The following is a 25,715-nucleotide window of genomic DNA, read 5'->3' as shown; positions in this document are numbered from 1 at the left end:
GGCTGCCATGAAAATGTAATGAGCTGTCTGACATTCAGGGGACAGAAAGCCTTGAACACCTCTGTCCACTCCTGTCACTGGGTCACACTGTTGGCAGGATGCTCTGGAACAAAGCCAGAGGCTTCCCACCCTTCCTGAGCACCTACTGGGCGCTCAGAGCACCTGTGAGGTGCACAGAGGGTCCCAGGAGGGATTCCCCAAGATCTGTGCCGAGGAAGGGTGCGGGTTTTCCGAGGCACTGATGCTGGGAAGGCAGTGATGCTTCCCCAGCTCGCATTGCAGAACGACTTGGACGCAGTTCCCAAATGATGGAGGGAGGTGATGGGGGGTGACAGGCTGGGTGGCCAGGCCCCACCCCACCCGGGCCATCCTGGGGGCACACTGGGGATGCCATAGGCAAGGCACATTTTAGGAAAACACCCTCTTTATTTGCACTCCACAAACACCAGGAGGGCTCGGACGTGGGCAGCCCACAGAGTGGGTTTCTGCACAGGTCGTCATCATCTGGCATCAGGGGCCGAGAAGGACTGGTCCAGGCAGCAATGGGTGGACAGTGCAGGTATGGGGGCTGACACCCCCCGGGAGCCATCCCTGCAGGGCACACGGGCAGTCCATCTGGACACGCTGCCCCACGCCAACTACTTCAGGGGCTCTCCAGGCTGGGGCTATTCAGGCAGGGCTGGGGGTCACTCGGGCTTGGCCTCCAGTGTCCTGCCAAAGATGAGGGGGGTCAGCATGAGGTGGCCACACCATCTTTGCATATGTCTGGCCACGTCTCTTATGCCCACGCACAGGAACCCTCCCAGGGAAGATGAGAAACAAGCCCCAAACAGTGCTTCCCCAGGTTGATGAGTCACAGGGAAGAATACCGTGAAAAAATATTTTGCGGTGATAACAATTTATGACAGACTCTTAACAAAATAGCTCTTCTAGGTGTGACACTAAGATAAGAGTTTCCTCAGGATGCCCTTTGTCTATCTGTACTGAAGGCAGCCCTGCCTGGGGGACTGGGGTGAAGCAGGTATGCTCCAGGAGAGGCCCTGAGCCCACTGCCCACGGGACCCTCAGCCACTGCTCAGCCCCTCACATTGAGGCCGGAGGATGCTCAGACTGAGAGATGATAGATATGCCCTGACCACAGGCATCCCTTTAGCAGGGGTCAGGGAAGGTCTCGCTAATGTCTTCCTCCCCAGAAAAGGGTTGGGATCAACAACAGAGCCAGAGGCTTCCGGCTGCCGCTGGCCCAGCCTGGCTTTGCGAAGCTCTAATAGAACCAGCTGTGTGGCAGCAGCTGTGCACAAGGCAGTATCTCCACCTTCTGGGCGACAGAGAAACGAGCTGCCGCTGCTCTGTGAGGAGCAAGGCAGGAGAGGGAGACCCGCTTCTCCCGCCCAGTGGGCCCTGGAACTCAGTCTGGGGGACACTTTCCACACTCAGTGTCCCACCACCTGAGATGGGTGTGAGCCCAGCTTCAAGATACTTTCAGCATATGGGGGCAGCAGCAGCCAGGCCAGGGTCTGGGGGTATCCTGGGGAGGGTGGAACCCTTAGTGGCCTCCCTTTCTATCCTTCTTTGGCTACTATGGCCTGGGCCCAGGTCTCACCTGTCTGAGGTGGCACAGCAGGTACAGCCTGCCACACACCTGGAGGACAGTTCCCAGTGGCACTCTCCCTCCTCCCTTCACTGCTCTAGTCTTACAAGGAGCCCGCCCCACACGTACCTGGATCTGAACCTCCAACCGGCCTGGCTTTGGGGACAGCAGCTGTGCCGTGTGTCCCGGGCCTGGCAGGGATGGCGGCTTACCCTCAGCAGCCGGTCACAGTGGGGTCCAGGCCTGAGCGCTTAGTGATACGCAGCTTGGCCACCTCCTCGGCACAAGTGGGATGGATACCCACCGTCTGCATCACCTGCGCATAGGAGGCCCCACATCTACATGCAGGGGGTAGGGGAAGTCAGGCAGTGCAGGGAGACATGTTCATGTTACTCTGTCCCAGGAAGGTGGCACACAGGGAAATGCATCGGAAGTCTCGGTCTTCTCACCATACTCCAACCCTGGCCCCCAACCTCTCTCCTCCAGCCAGCAGCCAGAAACACCTGCCAACACCTGTTAGACCCATCCCGTCTCCCTCCCAGAAAACACCTGTGCCTGCAGTAACCAAGAAGCCCCAGCTCAAGCCCGCCTCCCCCTGACCTCTCCTTTACTTGCTCCAGCCCGGCCTCTTGCTGCTCCCAACCACTGGACACAGCTCCACTTGGGCCGTGGCTCCAGCCCATCCTTCTGTGGGGCCCACTTTCTCACTCCACTTGAGCCCACGTTTTATAACCGCAGCCTGCACCTGTCCAGCTCCTGCTCCTGGCCTGATCTTCTGCTTGGCACCCGGCACTTGTCACACATGTGCCTCCTGCACGCTCAGCAACAACCACCTCCCAAGCACTGTTCACTCCTTGGCAAGTCACGTGTGGGCATGCCACAGGGCACTCCCATCACACAGATCTTCTGATGTCTATGTACGCATGTGCTAGAATACCCATCTGGTGGGATGAGAGCCACCATGAACAACTGTCTGTTAATTTCAAATGTGGACAAAATACCCCCATGGATGGGTCCAGTCCTTCCTTCCGACTGTGTCTGAAATGTCACTCTCATCACTCCAATGACTTGCTCAAACCTTCTGCATCTCCACTGTGCAGACTCTGGAAGACTATCACTGCTGGAACCCTCACCAATCAAAATGGTTTCTTGGTGTTTCAATTAAATTTTAAAATTCTGATCAAGACACAGCAGCTTTCTACTTATTTTTATTTTGTTTTCTTCTGAATTGCCTGTTTGTGTTCTCTGTTTTTCTATTGGATTCGTTCTGTAATTATTACTGTTGATTTCTATGAGTTCTTTGCATATTAAAGAAATCAGCCCTTCGCAGTTGCATTATTAAAAAAAAAGGATGCCACATTTTAAAGAGTCTCTCTAGAAATTGTTCTAGAAGCTGAGCGTAAGTCCTGACAAAAGTGTCAGCATGGCAGAGTAGATGGAGATGGCTCTCCCTTCCCAGCGGCCACAGACATCTCCTGGGCTGGACCTGTGGACAGCCCGGCCTGCCAGTGCTCACACACAGGTCAGTGGGACAGGTTCCAGGGGTCACCTCAGCTGTTCTTCTGGTGCCCAGGGTGTAGTGGCCTCCCCCCAACAGGCTCTGGCAAGACTCAGCAGAGCATTGCCCCAGACTCATGTGCTTCCTTCCAATGGTCACCCTGGACTGAATAGGGTATAACATGAATCCCATGTAAGTATCACAGACACATATTCCAAGAAGGAGTCTAGCCCTGTCTGCTCTCTTCTCCTCCAAGGTCCAGCTCCCCTCCAAACCCAGTGGTCACCTTGATTTGTGTGTGAAGGGCTAGGAGGGCAATGGTGGGACCCAAGGCTCGCTGCTCTGTGCCAGGTGCCCCCATCTGAGGGCCCATGCTGCCCATGTGGAAGGCTGGGGTGCCACTGGGATGTCTGAACTGTTCTCGGCTTTTGCAGCCCCTCTATCATCAGCTTTTCTGGATATCGACCTTATTCCTTGAACCCCCACTCTGTCCTTAGACTTCCCATCTCCACACACCCCAATTACACATGAGGATCCAGGAGGCATAATATGTTCTCTTCTATTCCCCTCTGCTTTACCTTATCTCCCGGCCTCTGATAGCTCCATACCCAGCTGCCCAACCTCCTCACTGGCCTGGGCAACCCATTCATACCCACAGCCTCCGTCAGCAAAGCCTTGGGCCCCACAATGCACAGCCCATGCCCAAGACACAGGTAATGTCCAGGGCTCTAGCAGACGAATGTCTATTTGGGGGTGGGGGGGATCTCACAGTACACTTAAGGCTGAGACCTTTCTCATGACTAACTGAGTATTGGGGCCCATGAACAAGGGCCCAAATCCTGCTCATTCTGAGTAGAAAAGACCCAAAAAGTGACCTCTCCCACCCAGGGCCACCAGGGACGTGAGGCCCTCCCCTAGCCCCCCAACCTGCCTGGCCATAGATAGACACTTGGTGTGGCTGGCTTAACAGGATTTGGCTGGAGAAGAAAGCTGCCTCTTGTCTGGCTGAACCTGCCTCATCTGAGGAGACGCTCTGCTGAAAACACAGACAACACTACATAAAAGCACCATCAATGCAGTGGACGTTCCACTGTAGTGTTGCCAACATTTGGGACGCCAGTCTGAGCATCGTGTGACGGCCAACATTTTCCTGGACTTACTTGATCCCTAGAGCAAATCCTTGAGTAACTTCACCTGCATTGGGGCCGAGGAAGTGCAGGCCCAGCACCAGCTGTGGGGGCTCCCGCAGGCACACCATCTGAAAGCCACATTGTCAGCTGCCACCTGGTGGAGGTGGGACCCTGGGACTGCATGTGGCCCACCCCCTGGGGCTTGTGTGGCTACGTGGGGCTCCCCCATCCCTGGGGTCCACTCTTTCCCCTCCCTCTCACCTCCTGGCTTGCCCCTACCCAGGCCCACAAGCACACTCACCTTTATGTAACACTGGGACGCATCCCGTTCAGTCACCGTGAACTCCAGTGGTTTATAGTAGGCATGATAAACCTGAGCGATAAGATATCGATTCCTGGAGTTAGCGGCTGTAGCAAATCAAAATCCCTGGACATTTTCCAGCTCTGATAGGCTGTATGAACACAGCAGAGACCCACTTGGCCTGCAGGTTGTGGTCTGGGGCTAGGACATGGCTTGGCTGGCCATGAAGAGCACCCCTCTCTCCCACACACAGGCAGTCTATAGCCAGAGCCACACTGTGGGTCCGAGCCTCACCCTTCCGGGCTGAGACCCCCATGAACCACAGCAGCAGAACTGGCACCAAATTGGCCAGGCGCTTTTCACTGTAACTGGTCATTGAGCCCAAGGCTCAACACAGGGCGTGGGCACCACCCAGGAGTGCAGCCCTGGTATATGCTGCAGTATGAGCAGGGTGACGGAGACAGTGGGAGACAGGAGAGGGTTTGCGGGTGGCCATTTGGCCACCCCCAGGCACCCTGGTGCCTGTTGGGCCCGCACTTGAGCGAGGGGAGGGACAGACGCAGGCGGTCCCAGCCCACACCGGAGCTGCCGGACAAAGGCTTTCAGCACCCGCGAAGGGATCGACAGCGTGTTCGGGGCTGCGGCTGAGTAAAAAATGAGCAGGGCCCTCACATATGTTGCACAGCCATTATTAATTAATGGAACTTCAGAGAATATTGTTCTAACTAAGACAGAATTGAAAAAAAAACAAACAAAGGGTATTTGGCCATTCAACATTGTGAAACATAAAACAACATTATAAAATGCCATGAACATATGTCCCAGTGTACTTGTGATGAATCAAACAAAAATAGCAAATAAAGTGCTGAGGGAAAGGCCGGCCTGTCAGGCCTGGCCTGTTGATGGAGGGGACTGGGGCGCTGGGGCAAGGGGCAGGCCCTGGAGTGCAGTGACTCATTCCCAAAGGGTACAAGCCCTGCAGCGGTGGTGGTCACATGGGGTCTGGTTGCTAATCAGTCTGCCTACAGGCTGCTGCAGCAGCAAGAGAAAGCTGCGTCAAAGGCTCCAGCATCCAAAGCCTCCCTACATCCTGCCAGGCTGCCTGGGGCATGCTCTGTGGCCACCCCCAGGCCACAGCTGGCCTGCCAGAGCAGACCCCAGAAGCAGGCTTGTCTGATGAAACCCCCCTGCCTCTGGGTGAGAGCCCAAGTCTGGGCTGCCAGGGGCCTGCGGGGCATGGGAGGGTCTCAGAAGAGGAATGGTGGCAGAAGCTGGCATGGGGCTGGGTGGGGTGAGGGGTCGCAGACTGCAGGAACCACAAGGGAGTCCAGGAGCTGCAGGAAGTCAAGGTACCTGGGGTGGGGCCAGGCTGGGGCAGGAGGATAGGGGACAAGGGGAGCAGAGGTCACAGTACAGGAGAATTCTTTCCAGGTCTAGGGAGACGTGCCCCCTACTTTCTGGGGTTGCCCTCCAACACTCTTGTCTCACAGTCCCTTCTTGCCACATCACAGCGTTACAGCCATCGTTGAGGGTCTCCATACTTCACCCTGCTCCTGCCCAGCCAAGCTGCAGTCCTAGGAAGCAGGGAAGCTAACACCCCTGCTCGCCTGCTTGGCCTCTGTCAGGGAAGGTGTGTCAGGGGGCATGAGTGCCACTAAGTGTCACTTTGTGCCAGCCCCTTCTCCTCAGGGCCCTGATTTACCTCCACATAGTCCTCTCCATGGCGTGCCACAGCCTCCTCCTCTGACAGCCCCACACAGCCGTATTCCAGCGGGGTGAAGACTGTCGTGGGGACCTAGAAAGCAGGTTCCAAGTCAGGCACACCCCTGAGGACCCGAGATGAAATATTCTCACTCAGGCCAAGTCCCCAGATGTGCTGGCTGGCGGGCCACAACACAAGGGGGACACTCACTCACTTATTCCTGGGCCATACCCACAAAGCTAAACCTCACATGCATGCATGCACACACACATGCACATGCACATGCACAGACATTCACACACACTGATGTGTGTGTGCACAACACACACATGCACATGCAAATGTGTACATATACACCCATATGCATGCACACATGAACAAAAATACAGGCATACGCACACACAGACATGCACACACACATCTATAGGCATCCCCACACATACTTGCACATGTACATACAGATGTGCACACACCCCCACACCTCAGGACAAGACGCAGCCTTCTCCAGGCTGAACCCAGTCTTGTGAGGAACAGCGAGTACTCACATTGTCATAGTCCATCAGGACTGAGGACTGGCCATACAGCCTCTGGGCCAGGAGCCTCCCTGCCATGATGGCAGTGGGCGTCAGCTCGGGCCGCCCCTGACAGAGAAGGAGTGAGTGTGGGGTCAGGTGGGCACATCTTCTAAGGGAGTCTGCGCAGTGCCCCCCTTACCCACCGCCTTCCTAGTGAGGTGTCTCCCGTTCAGTAGCCCCCAAAAGCTGTTTGCTGCTGGATTCCAGCAGCCCCCAGGGCCCTTGGCGATTCTGCTGGTTCCCTCTTCACTCCCTCTGTCCTGCACTGGAAACACCCTTCCTGGCAGAGAGGCGAGCTTCTAATGAGCCCACCACAGTACCCATGCTCCCTTGTGGCTTCTATCTGAACCCTTTCTTCTTGTTGGTGACCTTGGTGAGCTGACCCCACAACAAAGCTCAAAAGAGATCCTGCTGCCATTCAACCATTTGCATTAGCTGGAATTCAGGCTAAAACGGGCCCTGGAAGCATTCTGTGTGCTCTTGACACACAGCTCATCACAGCCCATTACAAATCCCAAATCAAAATGCCGCTCTGCTGGGGGCCCCTCTGTCCCAGTGTGTGTCCTGCTGGGGGTGGGGGTGGGAGCACAGCCCCCGGCATTGCTGCACATGTCGGCCTGGGACAGGCTGCCAATCACCTCTGTAGCAGCAGGAAATGCAGATGTTGTTTGACATTCCAGAAATGAATGGAGATCCACAGAGATAACTCAGGAGAGCAGACTGTGCATTCCACTGAGCCTGGCTAGGTGTGGAAACCTCCAGTTGCACGCGCACAACATTGCACTAAACAATGGCCACCCCCACCCTCCACCATGACCTGGACCATTGGGACGTTAACTCTTGTGACTACTCAGAATGACCTTTCCAACTACCGTAAGTGGATTTAATGTTTGAACAAACAGGCCCTGGCTGGGTAGCTCAGTTGGTTAGAGTGCCATCCTGATATGCCAAAGTTGCAGGTTCAATTCCTGATCAGGACACATACAAGAATTAACCAATGGATGCATAAATAAATGGAACAACAAGTCAATGTTTCACTCTAAAATCAATAAATTAAAAAAATTTTTATGAACAAATAATGCCCTTGTGTGTACCATATGTTCCTGGAAACATGGTCTGAAATACATATCACGGTTTCTGCTGTGTTGGCACGAGCCTTGCAGCTGATGAAACTCCAACTCACTCAGCTCCTGGGGTGCATAGAGAGCGTGTCTTATTCGAACTGGGCTCTCTCCCAAGACCATGATGATGCTATCTTAGGGCACAGCTCACAGGATGAACACAGAGGTCACTACCAGAGAATGCCACAGCCAGGCCATCAGAGATCACACTGAGCAGCTGTGCTGCCCGGTGCTGTGGGCTGTGTCCATGGAACAGTCAGGCACATGGAAAGCCACTCACTTCTGTCCACAGCAACAGGTCAACTAGATGGTCAAGGACAACCTGGCAGGAAAACTGGCCAGAACTCTGACCACACACACCAGCTGAGCTGTCCCCTAATGCCCATGCCAGATGGGAAGACTGGTCCTTCAGAAACAAAGGGAAAGGCCCAGCTTTGTGTGTACTCCTGCCCTGCCTGTCTCCATGTGTCCAAGCTTGCCTGAAGCCCCTCGAATATCATGACCACAGCAGAGGCTGGCAGGTGATGCTGAGGGAAGAACAGCCTCACAGCATCAGTGACAAGTGCCACCTGAGCCCTCTCAGCTCCAGGATGTCCCACCTAGGCATCCACCATAGACACTGGCTTCCCTACCCCCAGGCATTTCCCAGAGCTGTTCTTGGATGCACGTGGCCACGAGAATCCTTGTTGAGCTCCCCTGTGCCTTTCCTAGCTCTTCTTCAGCCCAGGGGTCCCTCACTGACCACCCCCCTTCAGGACTCTCCTTGACCATCCTCCCTTAACAGCATCTTACTTATTTGCCATCTTTAACGTCTCCCAGAATGTCACTTTTATGATGGCTGGGGCTTTTATCTGCTCCTGCAGTGGCCCCAGAAGCCAGAAAAGAGCCTGGTGTCAGAACAGCGGGCACTCAGTCAGTAAATGATGAATGAATGTAAACGAAAACATCATGGTGTGTTTAACAGCATCCCCCTTTTGCCGCCCACAAATTTACCTCTGCCTGGAACCTCAGACTGACCTTATTTGGAAATAAGGGTCTTTGTAGAGATGATTAAGATAGGCTAGAAATGAGGTCATAGTGAATTAGGGTGGGCCCTAAACCCAAGAGAGAGTCCTGATAAGAGGTAAACAAGAAAACACAGCCACTCGAGGAGCTGGCCCCATGAAGACAGAGCAGAGAGAGAGCACAGAGCTGCAGCTCCCAGCCTGCACCGTCTGGGGCCATCAGAAACTAGAAGAGGCAAGGAAGGACCCTTTCCCCAGAGGCTTTGGAGAGGGACATTTTAGACTTCTAGCCTCCAGAATTAGAGAAAATAAATTTCTGTTTGTCTAAGTCAGGGGTTCCCAAACTGCGGCCCCTTGAGGCCATTTATCCAGCCCCTGCCGCACTTCCGGAAGGGGCACCTCTTTCATTGGTGGTCAGTGAGAGGAGCACTGTATCTGGTGGCACCTCATAGTGCGGCGTCGCTCACGTACAGTACTACTTCCATGACGCAGGACGCACGCGTCACAGCTCCGGAAGCGCATCATATCACCTGTTACGGCTAGCAGTGATAAATATGGAACCGGACATTGACCATCTCGTTAGCCAAAAGCAGGCCCATAGTTCCCATTGAAATACTGGTCAGTTTGTTGATTTAAATTTACTTGTTCTTTATTTTAAATATTGTATTTGTTCCCATTTTGTTTTTTACTTTAAAATAAGATATGTGCAGTGTGCATAGGGATTTGTTCATAGTTTTTTTTATAGTCTGGCCCTCCAACGGTCTGAGGGACAGTGAACTGGCTCCCTGTGTAAAAAGTTTGGGGACCCCTGGTCTAAGTCACCCAGTTTGTCGTGGTTTGTGATGGCCGCCCCAGGAAACTACCATACACATAAATGATGCTAGCAGGTCCTAAGGCCAAGAGGCCTGCTGGGGTCTGGGACAGCTGGTGCCCCTCTCAGTCCCCTTTGACCAGGGACTCTCCTGAGCCACTTCCTGGGCTATATAGGACAAGCCAACTGCTCCTGAGGCTTTGGGAGAGCAAAGGCCCCACAAATGACCAGCTGCAGGTCTTGCTCAGAGCCGGGGGGTGGGGACACAGGGCTTCCATCAGGGACTCACAGGTGGTGTGCGCCCTACTTTCCAGGAAAGGAAACAAACAGGCCTGTGCGTGGGGCTGGGTACATACTCTGTCAGGCCCTGCCCGTTGGAGAGCCCCGGCAGAGAGTATCGACCCGCCAGAGAGCAGAGCACAAACTGAGGCAAGGCAGTCAGTCCCAGTGCTCTGGGGCCAACATCATCCCAATGCTCTGGGGCCAACATGGCCCCAAGGCTGTGTCCAGTGGCATTTCTAGGGCCCTACACTTCTGTCCACCTGCGGGGTGGTTGAGGCCAGCACTGCAGTGTGTGTGAACTGGTGTCGTTCCCTCAGGGCTGACACAAAGGACATATGCGACAGGTATCTGCCAACAGAGCTCTCAGCCATCTTAAAGCCCTCCTACCTGCCCTCCACAGAAAGGAAGAGCATTCGAGGGAGCAGAGGCTGACGCCCAATTCCCCAGAACTCAGGTCTAATAGCACCTGGGACTTGGCCCAGAGCCTCTGTCAGTCATGTGTGTCCCCAAGGCCTGGCCAGGGTAGGTGGCCAGGGTGGGCAGCCAGGCACCAGGCACCAGTCATACCTCCGCTGTGTCTCCGATGGCATAGATATGAGGGACGGAGGTGGCTTCCCGGGCATCAACCAGGATCTTCTTACTCTCAGGGTTGGTGTTTACTCCAGCCTTCTCCAAATTCAGACTGCTGGTTTCTGGAACTCGACCTGAAGGAAAGAAGAGTTTATTTACCATGGTTTTCTTTAGCAGTTTTGATTAAGATCCCTTGGTTTACTTGAAACACTTCTCAGAATGTCCACTTTAGAACTGGTAAAACATCAAATATAAACATTGTCGAGGGACTCCTGGCCTCCACGGGCCTCCACGGGCCTCCACCACTAACACCACCACCACCACCACCACCACCACCACACACACACACACACACACACACACACACAATGAAAGGATGAGGCAGGACTAACAGAAACTCAGAAGGGAGGAAAGAGGGGGAGGGGAGGGACAGGAATAGGACTTCTCGAAACACATCCTGTGATACAATTTTGTTTTCTTCATCACATACATAGTTTAGTTTAAATATTAAAAAGTCAAATTAAATTTAAAAATAGAAAAAAAATCCCTATGATCTGTAAACAACCTCAAACAACAGGGCCTGATTATGTATAAGATTGGTAACAGCAACAGAAAGATGATTTGTTCAAGAGCTGTAGGAATCCCTCCTTTTAACTGAATATCCTCAGAGGGTCATGTCCTAACAATGAATAAAGCTGCAAACAGATTTTATGTGTCATTCAAAGAGAACAGTTAAAACCTCATAATGTTAAATTTGAATTGGAAATTCATACACACACACACACACACACAATATAAAGTTCCTGCTTCTGACCACAGAAAGGTCTGGAAGCAGTGATGGCCCAAGAGTGATGTGCATAGAGGTTATGAGCACTAAACCCCTCCCCAGTGAGGGGGCCAGGATCCAAGGACATAGTCCCACTCCAGGTCTGGACACCTTGGAACATGGCAGAGCAGCCACAGGCACGATGTGACAGGGCCACGCAGCTGTTAAAGACATCATGCTCCACAGGAAAGACACAGAATACATACAACTCAGGCCCCTCACGGAAGCCGTGGCTCCTGTCCTGTGTGTGCCTTTCCCACTGAGGGTGTCTCAGGCTCCGTGGAGCCCACCTGTGGGCCCCAGGTGAGCTGACAGCCTTGTGAGCCCCCATGTGGCCCTTCCTGGGGTGGGATGCCCTCCCTTCCATGTTCTCTGTGACCCCCCCCCCCAGGGCTTCTGACACTTTTCCTGCAGGAGAACACTTCATGATGGGTGGACGCTTCTATCCTGCCACCAGACAGTTTGTGTGGACTGACTATAGCCTTGTGCCCAGGTACCACATGGAGGGAAGCCAACTCAGAGCAAGTAGCAAGAATGCACAAGCTCATGCCCTGCTCAGGGTCTCAGGACAGGTCCCACAACTCCCTCTGTGGGCTGGAGGCCAGTTCTTACGGCAGCTCCATGCTCCAGGCCCTCAGCTCCCCCTTTTGTGCCCGTGGCACTTGCCCAGCCAAAAGCCCCAGCTTTGAGACCCCCAAAGTTGAGTGAAGACCTGGGTTGAGGGGCAGGAACACACCACATCCACCCTTGGTGTAGCCAGCTCAGTTAATCCTGCTCCTGGGCACAAAGGCCAGGAGGGGCAGGGGCAGCGGTCTCCGGGGGCACTGGTGCAGTTGCCTCCCTGCCAGACTCCACATGCTACAGCCTTGGGCCATCACAGCTGAGCTGCCAGCAGAGGTCCCTTTTTCCCTAATTCAGTCGATGTGGGATGCGGCCTCAGTAGCAAAGGCAGCTCTTTCTGCCCGGTCCTAGGAGGGTAGCAGGCAGCCCCGCATGGCCCCCAGAGGCTCAGGGTGACCCCTTCATGGCAAACATGAATGGTTTCTAAGGAACAGTTCCCACAGCTTGTAGTGGCTCAGACACACAAGAGGTCGGGTAGCGGGTGGTGCCAATGTGAACATCTGGAAGACCAAGCCGTGTGAAAGGGAAACCTCGTCTCCAGCTGCTCTCTTGGAGCGGGAAGTCAAAACAGAGACTTGGCTAAGCCGTGCTTCTCAAGTTCATGGGGAGCCGGCTCCAGCCTCTTCACTCTGCTTGGCCACAGGAATCAGGTGCCGGGCAGGCTGGCACCCACCGCCCATCAGACCAGACGTAGGCTCCAAGAGGCTCCAAGGTTTCTCCTTTCTAATGGTGCTAAAATCGTATGAATGGAGACCCGTGGGAATGCAGAGTAGGACATGCTATCCTACCAGTGTCCTGCCCTGGATAAGATGGCCTAGGGATCCAGGCCTGACTCTCAGGTAAGGGGCACCCAGCAGACGCCAAGGAATCCTTCTGCATTTGGGAATGAACTGGAACACGCTGTGCCTCAGTGAGGAAGGGGTTTGGCCCCGTGGGCAGGACTGGAGGGGTCTTCTGGGGGGGGCCAAGGGTCCCTACAAAAGAAGGGCTCATAGCTCAGCCCTCTGGCTCCCCCCCCAGGTCCCCAGTTCTGAGAGCACAGCACACAGCAGCTCACCAGGCCCACTGCTTCCTGCCGACGGCTCCAGGCTGGGGCTAGAGTGTCTGAGGGCAAGCTAGCGGCCCCAGACCAACTTGCTCTGAAGCCAACCACACACACTGTACCTGAACTCTCTCCTGCACTCCTGCCTGGCAGTCAGGGAGGCCAAGAGCATTTCCTCCTGTACCTCATGGTAACCATGGTAACTGCACACCTTACAGATGTTAGCCAAATCACATCTGAGGTCCTGAAGAAAATACAGTATCCCTCCCTCATCCAATGTTCCAAGACCTCCAGTGGATGTTTGAAACCATGGATAGTACTGAACCTATATATACTTTAAAAAAAAATACACATCAGTGATTTTTAACCCTTTTCACCTCATGGCATACATAAGTTACTAAAATTCTGTGGCACACCGAAAAATATATTCTAGTTTTTATCAACCTGACCAAACAAAATAGGTATAATTTTAATTCACTCACACTGGACGGCTATTCTGTCATTTTTAAAATTGACAAAATAATGGAAAAGAGGTTAGTGCCCCTGACTAAATAGTCAGGTATTGCATGTTTTTAAAATTCTTGCAGTACACAGGTTGAAAATTGCTGTTATACATACACGCTTTTCCACTTAAAGGAAGCATTTTATGGCTCCTCTTTGGCATATTCTAACTGCCAGCTTTGGGGCCATTATTAAATAAAATAAGGATTCCGTGAACGCAAGCACTGTGATCCTGCGACAGTCGGCCTGTTTACCGAGACGGCTACTAAGTGACTAACAAGTGGAGAGCGGGGACAGCGTGGAGATGCTGGACAAAGGGATGGTTCACGTTCTGGGGCGGGATGGCACGGGATCATGCAAAACCTCACCCCTCAGAACAGCACGCAATTTAAAACTTATGTATTATTTCTGAAATTTTCCATTTAATGTTTTCAAACCGCAGTTGACTATGGGTAACAAACAGTGGAAAGGGAAACCATGCATAAGGGGGGACTACTATATAGAAAAAGGTAAAACTAGTAGCAGGAGACAGGAACAAATGCATGAATTAGGTGGCCTCTATAGTCCATTTTGAAGCCAGACATTTTTAGGACATGCTATGTACATAAATTGGGCAAGTTCGTGGGAATGTGTGAGTCAGGTCACTGATACAAGGAATAGTGGATGCCTGGTTGGCTGGCAGGAGTGGGAGGGCAGAAGGATTAAATAGTGTACCAAAGAAGATACCAGCTTACAGTAAGCACTCCATGGATGCTTCTGGAATGAACAGTGAAGGGAGAGCAAGGCTGCACCAGGCAGTCAAGGGTAGCCCCGAGAAGGGCAGCTATGGTACCTCAGAGCTTAAAACTACACCAAGGTGATGCCTGAGATGGGCAGGGGCCCCAGCTCTGCTCAGGTGCCCCTATAGGTGCCCACTAGGGCCACATCCCAGAGCTGACAGGCCTCACAGGGCCATAGCCAGGACACCAGGCCCTCAGCCCTCACCCCAGGCCTCACTGAGCAAATAACCTGGACAGTGGGCACAGAGGAGGGAGGGACAGGCCCCTTGATCCTCCAGAGTTTGGTTCCCTCATGCTTAGAAGGTGATCACAGCTCCCCATGGGAGTCAGGGTGCACTCAAGTGGTGTGGGCCCCCACTCAGCTCAGGCTCGAAGCCCTAGAGGAGCGGGAAGAGTGAGTGCCATGGTGGAACCCAGTAGCTGGCCACACAAGCAGGAACAAGGCCTGCCACATGGACAACGTCCAGCCCAGCCCAGGCTATACATAAATGGCATGAAGCAAGATGCAGGCAAATGTATCAAGTCATCTCCTTGACCATTTTCCTTTTATCTTATGCAAAAATAAGGGTACTACCCTGGCCGGTTGGCTCAGTGGTAGAGCGTTGGCCTGGCGTGCAGGAGTCCCAGGTTCCCAGCCAGGACACACAGGAGAGGCACCCATCTGCTTCTCCACCCCTCCCCCTCTCCTTCCTCTCCTGCAGCCAAGGCTCCATTGGAGCAAAGTTGGCCCGGGTGCTGAGGATGGCTCTATGGCCTCTGCCTCAGGTGCTAGAATGGCTCTGATTGCAACAGAGCAACGCCCCAGATGGGCAGAGCATTGCCCCCTGGTGGGCATGCCGATGGATCCCAGTCGGGTGCATGCAGGAGTCTGTCTGACTGCCTCCCTGTTTCCAACTTCAGAAAAATACTAAATAAATAAATAAATAAGGGTACTATTCCTCAGGTGATTTGGGGAAGAGAGGAGTCCACACCATACCCCCATCTGTGCCACCCTGCGTGTCATGCACAGACAGCACCTTCCCCACCCCAGGACAGTAGGCTGCCCACTCCAAGCCCTGTGGGATCTCTCTCCCTTCAGCCTGGGCTCGTGGCACCCAGCTTGGGCCCACTAAGTGCGGCTGAATAGATGCCGCCGTAGGACTTTCAGAGGCTCCCTGGACACCACTGGGATGGAGACAGTGGTTTTTCCACATGTCAGTTTAGTTCCTTGGGGCAGGTGCTCAGAAGAGAGCCACTGGCCAGGCGGGGCTTAGTCAGCTCAGGGCAGGGGGCCACACCTCCACAGCTCCTTCTTCAGCTCTGCTCTTTCCCAAAGGGGGTGGGGCTCAGTGCTCTTTCAGTGCTCATCTTTACTAGTCAAATTATTTTTTGGCCATGCATTGATTAATTCTATTTCCTCTTGTGAGTGTCAGTTCCTGCCTTGTCTCATCCACTTAGATATTTTCAAGACTTTCTTGCCTTGTAAGAGATTCTTATGGAATACATGTAAGATACAGCAAACAATGAAAACATTAAAATTCCAGGTACAAAAAGATGTTCTCACTTCCTCCTCAGAGGCTACCACCGTCTGCATAGACGTGTGAATGAGCCCACACACCGCTCTGCCTTTGGAGCTGCCCCCCTCACCAGGCCCAGCCTTGTCTGTTAGCCAGAGTCCCTCTGGAGGACCATGTGACCCCTAGTGTCTCTGAGGTGAAACAGTCCCTCCTTCCCAGCACCCACCACTCAGGACAGCCCAGGGCCCTGAAGTGGCAGTAGAATCAGTGTTCAGCTGAAGTGTCCTCGCCACAACTGGACCAGGCCAGTCTTCTTCTGATGGTCCCACCAGCTGCTGCGTACTGACCACCACACTCACCTAGCCAGCTAGAGAGGGCTGAAGGCCAGTAACCCCCAGACGGTGGCTGATGGTCAGTTGCAACCTGCTCTGCGGGGCACAGGGACGCAGACACGGGCACATGCAGTTTCACGTGCCTCTTTCATCCACTATGGGAAGACAGGCATTCCCTCCAATTTCACGCCTGCCGGGAGCACATGTTCTGACGAGTGAAGGGCAATCCGTGTAACGAGGTAAGATTTAAGTGCCAGCAGGAGTATGACAGGGTGAATGAGGGGCTATGATCAGACATACACAGCAAGGATTTAAAGGAAGCAGCTGGAAGCTATGTGCTGGGAGGTCGGGAGTCCAGGAGGCTTGACGGAGGCAGCGTGGGCGAGGGCCCAGCAGCAGTTTCACACACAGGCTCACAGGAGGGTCTCCCCGGGAACCCTCCTGAGGGGCACGTGGCTACCCAGAGCTGGCCACGCCCACAGGGCTGGGCCTCTACAGCACCTTGACCAAGCACAAAAGAGAACTCACACCTTTGAACCTCCAGTTGGATCCTCAGAGACCTACTTTCCAAAAATGTATTACATGTGCCTTGTCATCCTTAAGACTTAAGGGACAATTATAATAGCAAAGGCTTCTTTTTTCAAATGGCCCCTTCTCAGTGAGTCCCAGGCCAGACCTATAGCTGCAAGTCCCCCAGGGACAGAGGAGAGCTGCTATCCTGCTGGTCTCAATGTCCAGGAAGGGCTCAATATTTGTTGAATGAATGAGGGAGCCCCTGGACCTTAGTGTAACCTGAAGTGGGCTGCTTGCTGTGACACCAGCACCCACTAGTGTGCCCCCAGGCCATCATGCAGGAGTCTTTAACCTGGAAAGCTCCTTGGACAAGTGGGTCAGCATATGAGTCTTCCCTAGTTAAGCCTGTGTGCAAGCACTGACATCGTGAAAAATAAGCCACCCCGGCCCCACAGCCAGCCCTTGGACTCAATGGAACTTCCAGCCGGGGCCCAGCTACTGCCTGGTCCACGGGACCCCCCAGGAAGGAACATGCTCCATGGCAGGTAGCAATTATAGTTTTAACGGTTATAGATGTAATTCTCCTGCTGGCTGGCTGCTCCAAGTGGCATTTGCAAAATTTATATGGTGCACATTTATATGTACACAGAGTCGTCATTTCTCTCTAGAAGAGCTTTCACTAAGGGTCTTTTTTTCTTTTTTCCCTTGTTTCTTAAGTGGTTGTTTGGTGTGGTTTTTTTTTTTTTTAAGAGAGAGAGACAGGAAGGGAGAGAAATGAGAAGCATAACTCATAGTTGTATCACTTTAGTTTTTCATTGACTGCTTCTCATACGTGCCTTGACTGGGGGGGGGGGGGCAACTGAGCCAGTGATCCCTTGCTCAAGCCAGAGACATTGGGCTCAAGCCAGCGATCTTTGGGCTCAAACTGGCGACCCCATGCTCAAGCTGGTAAAGCTGCACTCAAGCTGGATGAGCCTGTGCTCAGGCCAGCGGTCTTGGTTTTGAACCTGGGTCTTCAGCATCCCAGGTTGATGCTTTATCCACCAGTCAGGGTCCACTAAGTTCTAACCATAAATCCTGCATTTGACTTGGTAAAAGATCCCACCGGATCCCATGAGCACTGAGGCAGGCTGTCTGGGTCTGATGGCTATGGGGGGCAAGGCGACCCCGAACACAAGGAGGTGGCTGGTAGGCTGGGCACAGCTCTCTGTCCCTGGCTATGTGAGTCATCCCAAGCAGAGAGCATGAAGCCAGTCTGAGAGCATAGGGCACTGTTTTCCCACTGCCCTCTCCTGTTTTCTGCCATGGATTAGTGACACTGCAAACCAGGGCTGAGGGAATGAAGGTCACTGGGCCCATGGCACTGCTTCGGGAGCAGTGGTGCACTGCCTGGGGGCCTCACAGTGTGGCAGGGAAGGCTGTGGCCACTTCCCTGGGCCTCTGTAAGGTGCCTAGAGGCATGGGCTCCTTAAATGTCTTCTTTTCCTCCAAAACCAAATCACATACATAAGCAGATTTGGGTCTCTCTTGGTGTCAGTAATTACAAACTCTATATTTGCACTGAAATAAAAAGGCATCAGAGAATGCAGCATAGTCAAATGTCAAAATAACCTAGAGATGTTTTCTCTGAACATATGTACCCTGATTTATCAATGTCACCCCATTAAAATTAATTTTAAAAAAGGCATCAGAATATAGAAGCAGAGCAGTATACTTCAAGGCCCACTGCTCCACAAGAGAGAAGGGAAGGGATGGGCACTGGTGAATTGGTATCTGTCACAAAGCAGTCTCCTGTATGTGACCTGTCACAGCCAGGCTACTGCAGAGTCCCCAGCAAGAAGACAGACACATGTGCTTTCCTACAGCCACAGCAAGGCGCAGTCCCAGGGAACAGACCCAGTGGCCTTGGACCGGGGCTTCTCTCGACCAGGCTGCGTCCACGGTCAGCCCACCAGCTCCTCCCCAACATTGCTGGCCTTCAGGAGGCGTGAGGGCCCCGGACTGCCTCTTCCTTCTTGCTGGATTCAGAGCACTCCCACCCACGAATTCTCAGCCTCGGGGGCTCAGCTCTGTTTTGCTTCCTGTCCCCTTTCCGTCCTGCTGCCTGGCACCAGGTGGGGAAACTCCTCAGGGACTTTCGTGGGCCATGTCTGTGGTGCAGGGGAGCCACCAGATGAACACAGTTGAGTGAGGATGGGGATGGCTAGCGGGTACACCAGAACACCATGTCCCTGGTGCAGAGATCGAGGAGCACCAGGATTCAGTCCACCCTGGGCAGATGAGCTCCCCTCCCGGGCCATGGTGGGCCCCCATGAGGGGCTCCCCAGGCACCACCTGTCTCCCTGGCCATGGTCCAAGCACACATGCTGTGTGGGTGGGCTGTACTGGGAGTGGCTCACAGTGGGGGCCTCAGTATGGACAGAAGCTGGAAGGCTGGGCCTCCAGTGCCCACGAGCCAGGCCCTGCAGGCTCCTCTTGTACCATCTTCAAGGCTCAGAAATGACCTAACCGCAGGAATACCCACAGGGGGACGATAACAGCTCTTCTCCTGACATAAAGCCCGAGAAAAGGAAATAGCTTCAGTGCAGATTCCCCCAGGCCTCACCCAGCAGACCATGGGGGCTCCTGCGGCTGGTTTGGGACAGCCCTCCCAGCAGCATGGACACTGGGAACACAGCTATCTGGGCTCTTCCAACAGTGGGCAGGACTCCCATGGTCCAGGGATGGATGCGCCACAGCCTTCATCCTTCCCTCGAGCAAGGGGCAGAGAACCTTCCCTGGCGGCTGGAGATGCTGAGGGGCAAGGGGCGTTTCAGCTCTTGATTTTCCAGGCTGCAATCCCAACGCCTTTTGTCCATGTTTTAAAACAAAATCCAAGCTAAACTAAAGCCGACCACCAGCCTAGAAGCATTTTGCTTGGGGTGTCCGTCCACTCCTGATGCCCATCCTGCTCCCACTCCCCCAGACAGCCAGAGATTCAGGCCACAACTGGTTAACAGTGCAGGGCGAACTCGAGCCGGCAGGCAGCACAGGCTGACTGTCTTCACTCAGCACTGTAATCGGCACATCTGCAGACAGGAAATCCTCCTTGCTGCGAGTTCCCAGTCTATTATCTGAGACACCTGGTGTGGGTGGGTGATTCAGAGACAAACAATGAGAGGGCCCCCTGCACAGCAATTAACTGCTTTAACTGCTAATGTGTTTAATCCACCACGTGGAGATCAAGGCTGCCCTGAGGAAGAGGCTCAGAGTCCTCCTTGGCTTCCAGACTGCAGGGCTGACTTCACCATCCCTACATCCACTGTCCTCACCGGTTGTGGCCCAGGCATCTAGCACAGGGGCAGCCAGGCTAGGCTGGCACTTGGCCCCCGCGGGAGCTCCTTGCAGCCCTCAGCATGTGTCCATAAGCACGAGGGATGTCCTTCCCTTTTCTGTTTTTAACTGATGTCAAGGTCCAGCTCACTGTTGGGGTGGGATGTCCGGTCCAAGGGCTCTGTTGTGCCTCCCATGTGGCCCAAGGGCATTTTATTTTAACCTTCTGAATAGGCTCATCCTTTATTGCAAGTATAATAGAATAGTGCCTGCTTAAAGGTTTGCAGGGTAACCCGGCAGAAAACATTCCCAGTTGTTAAACTGGGAAATAGCTCCTGATGTTTACAAAACCTGGCCCGGGAACGAGCAGCAAAGTCAGCACATGCCCGTGCAGCCCCAGAAGGCATGCCAGAAACCGCCGCCACCACAGTGCTGCCTGGGGAAGCAAGGTCAAAGGCCAAGGACTGTGAAAAGCCTACACCCCCAGCATCAATCATGCCGGGCAGACTGTCTGGGGATGCTCTTTCTGAAAATACAGAAAATAAAATGAACTCCTGGTGGGGGAGGGCAGGCATGCATGTTGAGGGGGGAGCTTACTTGTCATCCACCAGGCCCCGTCTGAAAGCTGGGGGACCCAAAGGCTTTCCGGGGGCACAGCCCCTTGCCCTCTAAGCTGCTGCCACCATCTGCATGGCCTCAGCAGATAGGTCTGGGTGCAGGCTTGCACCTCAGTGCAAAAGTCGAGCCCCAGGGCGTGGAGGGCATGGAGAGACATCAGAAGACAGGGGTAATGCTGGGGTATGGATGGAAGGGGAGAAACAAGCCACCTCCCAGTTTAGAATGGACTTTAAGGTATTAAACATCAATTTACATTTCTGGGTCTAAACAGTTCTATAACCTTTCATAGTGTTCATCAGAGTAAACCTACTTAAAATTTATGATTTGATCAAGAATATTTCCTTTGCTAATTTATTGAATTTTGATGAAGAGGCACTGAATTCACTCTGGGACATTTCAGATCTTTTTCCTTGTTCCTTAAATCTGCTCGTGTTGACCAAACAAAAGTGAAGAACTCTGACTCCACTGGAGCTAGTTCACCTTTTGATTTCCAATTATTCTGAGCAACTCAGGGAAAACAGGCTTCTCAGAAACACATTGCTCTGTGATGCAGCCCTGTCCCTCCCAGGAGCCCCGCAGGGAGCACTTGAATCTAGCGACCAGGTCTCAACAAATGCTGACAGGACACCCTCTCTGAGTGACAGCCCCTCAGAGTGCTCAGTAATCATATGCTTCATTGACATGGAGCCCAATGACAATTCTGTTAGCCACATGGATTCTAAGCCCAGGCTTGGAGCAGAGAAACCCCCTCACACTAAAGATATCAAGAATGAGCAAGACCCTGATTGCTCTAACTTTTAACATGCAAGTTGACAGGTGATGACGGCAGAAGCATCCCAGCAGAGACCAGGATCCTGATAGCACATGTCTTGGCACCCTGATCACCCTGTCCAGCTTCAGACATTTCCTCAAAGCCCTTTCCCCTCTCTCAGAACAGTGCAGGTCCAGGCCCTGAGCAGGGATCTTCCCCCACCCCATGTCCACACTCCCTACCCTTCCTCTTAGGAGGGCCATGGAGGTAATCAGGGAGGGCCCGGCCTGGGAGGGAGTGTATCCTGCAAGGTGGGCAGTAGGCTAGATCTGCCCCGCCACACTTGCCCAGCCTTTGCTCCTATCAGAAGCTACCCCATGCCTCTCAGAGAACGGGGGATGAGAACACAGCCCATACCTGGCTGGAAAAGGCCCGCCCTGTCATTGTATGCTGTCACAGGAAATCTGCAGTGTGACTTCTGGAAAGGCGGTAAAATGACCTCTCCTAGCATGTGATGATGTGCAGAGCTCAAAGCAACCCACTGGGAAGTATCGGAAGCAATCCCACAAGTCTTTATGATGGCCCAAGAGGTACAGTCTGTAGTGGCCAACCCACCTACAAGCCAGCAGGACAAGGGGAACCCCTGGAGGCAGCAGGAAGGGAAGGCGGTGCCACCACTCTCCATGTGTGGCTTGTGTGCTCACTCAGGCACATGCACGTATGACTTGCACACCCTTACCTACAGCCCACAGGACGGTGTTGAAAGTGTCCATGTCCTCCCTGCCAGAGGCGAGGTCCTTCCAGGTGACCTGAAGATGGTTGTCCAGGAGCCTCCTCACCCGCAAGGGGGTGCAGCCCCTCAGGAACTGGGTTCCATGAGAAGCCATGTGCTCTGTGACCAAGGATGACATTTGCTGCAAAGCACAAGAGCACATGCTGTGAGGACCAGGTGGCAGTGAAAATGTCACCAATGACGACTGGGAAGAGGACCTGGCCCCTTGCCTCCTTGAAAAGGCCCTGAAGTGAGGGCAAGAGGGGTCTGTTCAAAGGAGAGGGGTCAGTGCCCTCAATCCTCCCACATGTCCCCACGCACGCCACCCCGTCTTCCAAGTCTCCTTGTTCTTTGTGGAGCTGAGAGAAGGGTCTGGAGAACATCTGGCACCCCTGTTTCCCACCTCTAGCTCCAAATCTGAGGGCCTCAAGCCCTTCAGTTAGGATGCACTTGACTTGTGGGCTCTTCTTTAGATGCTAATTAATGACTGTCACTGAAAGTAATGACAGAGAAGCACCCTTTTCTCCTGGGGGCTCTGCTCTGCCTGAACCAGATGGCACTCGGCTCCTGACCCTCCCTCATTGACTGTGGTCCGTAACACAGCCACTGGGGAGCCAGGACAGGCGGTGGGCGCCTCTGCAGGGGTAGTGGGTGCTGCTGGGGGCAGGTCATCTGTAGAGAGGGCTCCTTCCTCCCAGCCCAGGGGAGACTGCGCTCTCAGGCTGCAGATGGGAAACCCAGTTCCTGTTACCACTATGGGGGCTCGTCACAGAATGCGCAGTCAGCCACAGATTCCCTTTTCAGGGAAAAATAAAAGTCACTGTCTAAATCCTCCGTAGTCTGTTCAGATGCGCCAGCTCACTTAGGGACTGGTATACCAGGAGAAGCCCTGCCTATCTAGGATTATTACCCTGGTGACAGGAAGATGTAGGTAGGTTGCCTGTCCCTCTTGTACCCCTCTGGACTCCTGACAGGCCTGGACATCCCTGTCACAGTCTGAAGGCAACTGCTGGGCCCTCTTGAGCCACAGGGTCGGTCTACCGCCCCTAGGCCTGCCACCAGGCACAGCCTCAGTCACCTGGCCATGCCCCTGCACCTCTCCCAGAGCACTGCAGCCTGCTCCCGCTCCTCGCGACTCTCACCGGGGTGATCCTACTGTCTCCCAATGGGACAGACATCTTACTTTACCCAAGCATGAGACTGCCTCCCCTGCCTCGGATGCCCTGGGGTACTCCTCCTGCCAGTCTGGCCCTCCAGCCGGCCTTGATCACTGCAGCGCCTCAGGAGGCCTGGATCCACCCTCTTCTCATCCTCCATGGGCCCCTCTCTGGGAACTGATCCCCTTCCCATCATCTCCAGCTTCTGCCTCCATTCAGCACCAAGGCCGGCCCTCCCAGCAGCCAGTCTCCGCAGTCCCCTCTGCCTCTTGGGCCTCATCACTGCAGCATCAGCTGTGCGGCCTCCTTGTGGCTCCTATTTGCTGTTTGGTACCTTCTCTCCATAGCCTGAAGTCTGCCCTGAACACTGCGTCCTCATGGCAGGTACTCAGGCCCTCTGCCACTGAGTGAAGTGACGGACGAGTGTACCAGATGAAGGGCAAACTGCACATCGTGGGCACAGCATGGAGGAACAAGTGTCTGTGTCACCCAGGCTGGGAGGTGCAGGCCAGGAACCTGGGGGTGGACTGAAGGGCAGCAGGGCCGTGGAATGGACGGCAGTCTATCTTCTTTTTGAGGGCACGGAGGGTTTGATATCTTAAAGACAACCCCAGATTTGGATTTTAACAAGTGACCTTTCTTTGGAGAGTTTTTAGTTAAAAACAAACTTAGCAGGCTGTTTACATGGGTGCCTCTGCCATCAGCATGGGTGCCTGCATCCTGGACTTGTATGAGGACAACCTGCTCAGTGAGACCCGACGAGGTGGCCCTCTGGGGTCCTGCCACACAGCTGTCAGGAGTCGACCACAACTCACTGTGCATTGAGCTGGCGCTGCTCCCTGTACAGTGCATGTGGCACTGGCAGGGCCTCACAGGGTATGCTGATGCTCCAAGTGCCAGGGTGGACTGCCCACCTGCCAGGGAACCGAGCACTCATCCTGGCTCACGGGTTACATCTTTCAGTCTGAAGCAGGTGGCTAGCACTGTGGCCAGGAGCTGCTTCTCCTGAGGTGGCCACCCCGGGCCCTGGCAGTCTCCCACCTGCTTCTTGCCGGGTGCTAACCTCCCTGAGGCGGCACCCCCATCAGATCTCAGAGGGTCTCAGCAAGGAGGTGGGGGATAGCCCTTCTGCTGACATACACCTGTCACTTACCAATGGAATGACTGGGGTCTGAGAGGCTGGCCCCGTGTGCCCAGAGCTGCCACACAGTCTGAGTGACAACCATTCCCTCCACATTCTGGCAGGTGTTTTCTATTTTATGAACAACCTCCTCATTTGACTCAAGGGCCAGTTTCTAAACACTGAGACACTCTCTGCCCACACCTGCATCTGCCTGCGCTGGGGCAGTTTGCAGAGGAAACGGGCCACAAGCTGGGGCGAGCAGCCCCACAGGCTGGGAGCCAGGCCCGCAGGCGTTACCTGGTCAAAGCCCCGCAGAGGGATGCTGCGCATCATGACAGTGGTGTCCAGTCCCAGCCCAGTGAGGAAGCCAGCACACTCCAGCGCCACATCTACCAGAGACTGGCTAAGGAATCCTAGCTGATCATGTCGGAGCCAAGTGGCAAGATCCCCACAGTCCTATGCCAGCAGCCCACTTCCTACCAGTCCCCAGCCAGCCCAAAGGGGGCTCCCAATACCAGCTGTGGAGAACCCTGTACCCCCATCTCTCAAATGCCTGTCCACGGCAAGGTAGGGGCTCCCTCCAGCACCCATGGGCCAGGTGGCTTTTTCCTCCACAAGGCCTCTGTCCAGACTCCCTGGAGTTTAATCTCAGCCTCCACGATTAGGCCCACACTGTGGGGTCCAAGTGGTGATGGAAAGGAAACACCCCCTCCATGAAAGACACAAGGCAGCCGCTTCTGGCCTGTGTGCTTGGCTAGCAGTCCCAGCGCTTTCATCTTCCTATGAATGTCCCCCTTCCTGACCTCAGGTCCTCCTGTGGCTCTTCCTGACCCTCCCTGGATCTACTGCTCCCCTAAAGGAACAGGCCTGAGTGAGTGGGCTGCTCTCAAGGGAGGATCGCCTGCCCCACGGCTGTGTCCAGCTGGCCCCTCTAGCTCAGCCGCCTCAGTGTGGCCTCAGGAAAAGCCTCCAGGAAGCTCTCGCCTCAAAGGTCAGCCTAAAATTGTCCCCTGCATACAGGTCATGCACCCTGAGTGGCCCTGTAAGTGCCTGCTTCCAGGCAGCAGAGTGTGCTCCTCACAGAAGGAAGAGCCGTGGGGGAGGGGCACTGGGCTCTGAACGTCCCCTCTCAGGACTGTAGGCATGGCCCGTTGTCACCTGCACATTATCAAAGGATACAGCTGGCTCCAACCACCAACCTGTTAGAAGAATGGATACAGAGAGGAATAGAAGTGAGTCTCACACGTGGCCTACCATCAGACACCACAGCTGTTCCAAATGGGGGCT

At 54.1% G+C, this 25,715-nt stretch overlaps 1 protein-coding gene across 2 annotated transcripts in view; it reads right to left on the bottom strand.

Moving 5' to 3' along the window:
- Positions 1-406: 406 nt before the first annotated feature.
- The window catches only part of TXNRD2 (thioredoxin reductase 2), a 47,053-nt gene continuing 21,744 nt past the window's right edge, over positions 407-25,715 (bottom strand). Inside the window, exons 9-18 of one of the 2 annotated variants that reach the window (XM_066259852.1) lie at positions 25,608-25,627; positions 24,726-24,817; positions 22,116-22,290; positions 10,583-10,719; positions 6,768-6,863; positions 6,223-6,315; positions 4,521-4,592; positions 4,250-4,347; positions 1,721-1,929; positions 407-711 (exon numbers count right to left, since the gene is read on the bottom strand). In XM_066259852.1, the coding sequence (XP_066115949.1) occupies positions 1,806-1,929; positions 4,250-4,347; positions 4,521-4,592; positions 6,223-6,315; positions 6,768-6,863; positions 10,583-10,719; positions 22,116-22,290; positions 24,726-24,817; positions 25,608-25,627 (907 nt within the window). In that variant the 3' untranslated portion in view covers positions 407-711; positions 1,721-1,805. The remainder of the gene's footprint in view (positions 712-1,720; positions 1,930-4,249; positions 4,348-4,520; positions 4,593-6,222; positions 6,316-6,767; positions 6,864-10,582; positions 10,720-22,115; positions 22,291-24,725; positions 24,818-25,607; positions 25,628-25,715) is intronic. The other variant, XM_066259853.1, reaches the window with a different exon arrangement.

This window comes from Saccopteryx bilineata, chromosome 2 (genome assembly GCF_036850765.1).
Source record: "Saccopteryx bilineata isolate mSacBil1 chromosome 2, mSacBil1_pri_phased_curated, whole genome shotgun sequence".
Lineage (NCBI taxonomy): Eukaryota > Metazoa > Chordata > Mammalia > Chiroptera > Emballonuridae > Saccopteryx > Saccopteryx bilineata.
The sequence above is the reverse complement of the archived record's forward strand: the minus strand, read 5'-3'. Positions and strand labels throughout refer to the sequence as shown.